Source organism: Parus major, unplaced genomic scaffold, assembly GCF_001522545.3.
Source record: "Parus major isolate Abel unplaced genomic scaffold, Parus_major1.1 Scaffold1617, whole genome shotgun sequence".
NCBI lineage: Eukaryota > Metazoa > Chordata > Aves > Passeriformes > Paridae > Parus > Parus major.
The window spans coordinates 1-1,162 of NW_015380459.1; the positions used below are offsets into that span (position 1 = coordinate 1).

Consider the following 1,162-nt stretch of genomic DNA (forward strand, 5'->3'; position numbering starts at 1 on the left):
GCCCCACTCCCAGCCCCACTCCCAGCTCACCGCGGCTGTAACAGACGCCCCGGTACCGGACGATGAACTCGTGCTGCAGCGAGTGCAGGATTTGGATCTCCTTCTCGAAATCCCGGATTTCCTTGGCCGAGTCCTGCTGCAGCCTCTTCACCGCCACCAACTCGCCCGTGCTGTCACCCAGGGGGTCGTAGCGGCACAATTCCACGCTCCCAAAATTCCCCTGGACGCGGGGAGCCGCGTGTTGGGATACCCCCGACATTCCCAGAGCCTCATCCCAAAATCCCCCCCACACACGGAGAGGGGGAATGCTCGGGAATTGTTTCTCCCAAAATTCCCCTGGACGCGGGGAGCCGCGTGTTGGGATACCCCCGACATTCCCAGAGCCTCATCCCAAAATCCCCCCACACACGGAGAGATGCTCGGGAATTGTTTCTCGGCACAGCCGGGATGTCCCACACCCCAAATCAGGGAAGGGAAGAGCGGCTGAGCTGAGTTTTGGGGTCCGGGCTCTGTCCCGCGCCCCCCACCTTGCCCAGCAGCGAGATGTACTTGAGGTGCCGCTCCTGGAAGCGCTCGGGATCCAGGGAATCGCGTCCCCAAAAGCCGTCCCGGAGCGCCGCATCCGTGGGGGACGGGTCCGAGAGCAGCTCGTAGTCTGTGCGAGAGAGGGGGTGAGGCTCCTGTGGGGTCCCCCCGGGCCCCCCCAGCCCGGGCCGGCGCCCACCGGAGCTGATGAGGCCGTTGAGGTCGCGGATGAGGGCGCGGAAGCAGGGCCGGCGCTGGGGCTCGTATTCCATGCTCTGGGCCACCAGCGCCGCCAGCTCCGGCCACTTGGGAGCCGGGAGCTGCTGGCGGCTCCGGTAGAATTCCAGCTTCTGTGGGAGGGTGGGAGAAGGGGGGATCAGGGGGGTGTGGGACCCCCAAAGTGCCCCTGAAGGGCTCCGAGCTGGGGGAGGGTGCAGGGGGACGGGGCAGGAGGGATGGGATGGAATTTACGGGAATTACGGGAATTACGGGATTTATGGGATTTATGGGATGGGATGGAATTGGATTGATGGGATGGGATGGAATTGGGCAGGGAAGAAAGGCTGGGATGAAACGGGAAGGGGGAGGAGGGTGGAGGAAGGAGGGGCTGGATGCAGTAGGACAGGACAGGAATGCC

The 1,162-nt window shown here is 64.3% G+C and overlaps 1 protein-coding gene across 1 annotated transcript; it reads right to left on the reverse strand.

Moving 5' to 3' along the window:
• Window positions 1-30: 30 nt before the first annotated feature.
• LOC107199640 (tyrosine-protein kinase JAK3-like) lies at window positions 31-946 on the reverse strand (the record flags this gene model as incomplete). The annotated part of the gene is made up of 3 exons (XM_015616950.1): window positions 31-220; window positions 528-655; window positions 725-946. Coding segments are annotated over 3 exons (540 nt in total), but the record flags the coding sequence as incomplete, so codon positions are not given.
• Between the last annotated feature and the right edge of the window lie 216 nt (window positions 947-1,162).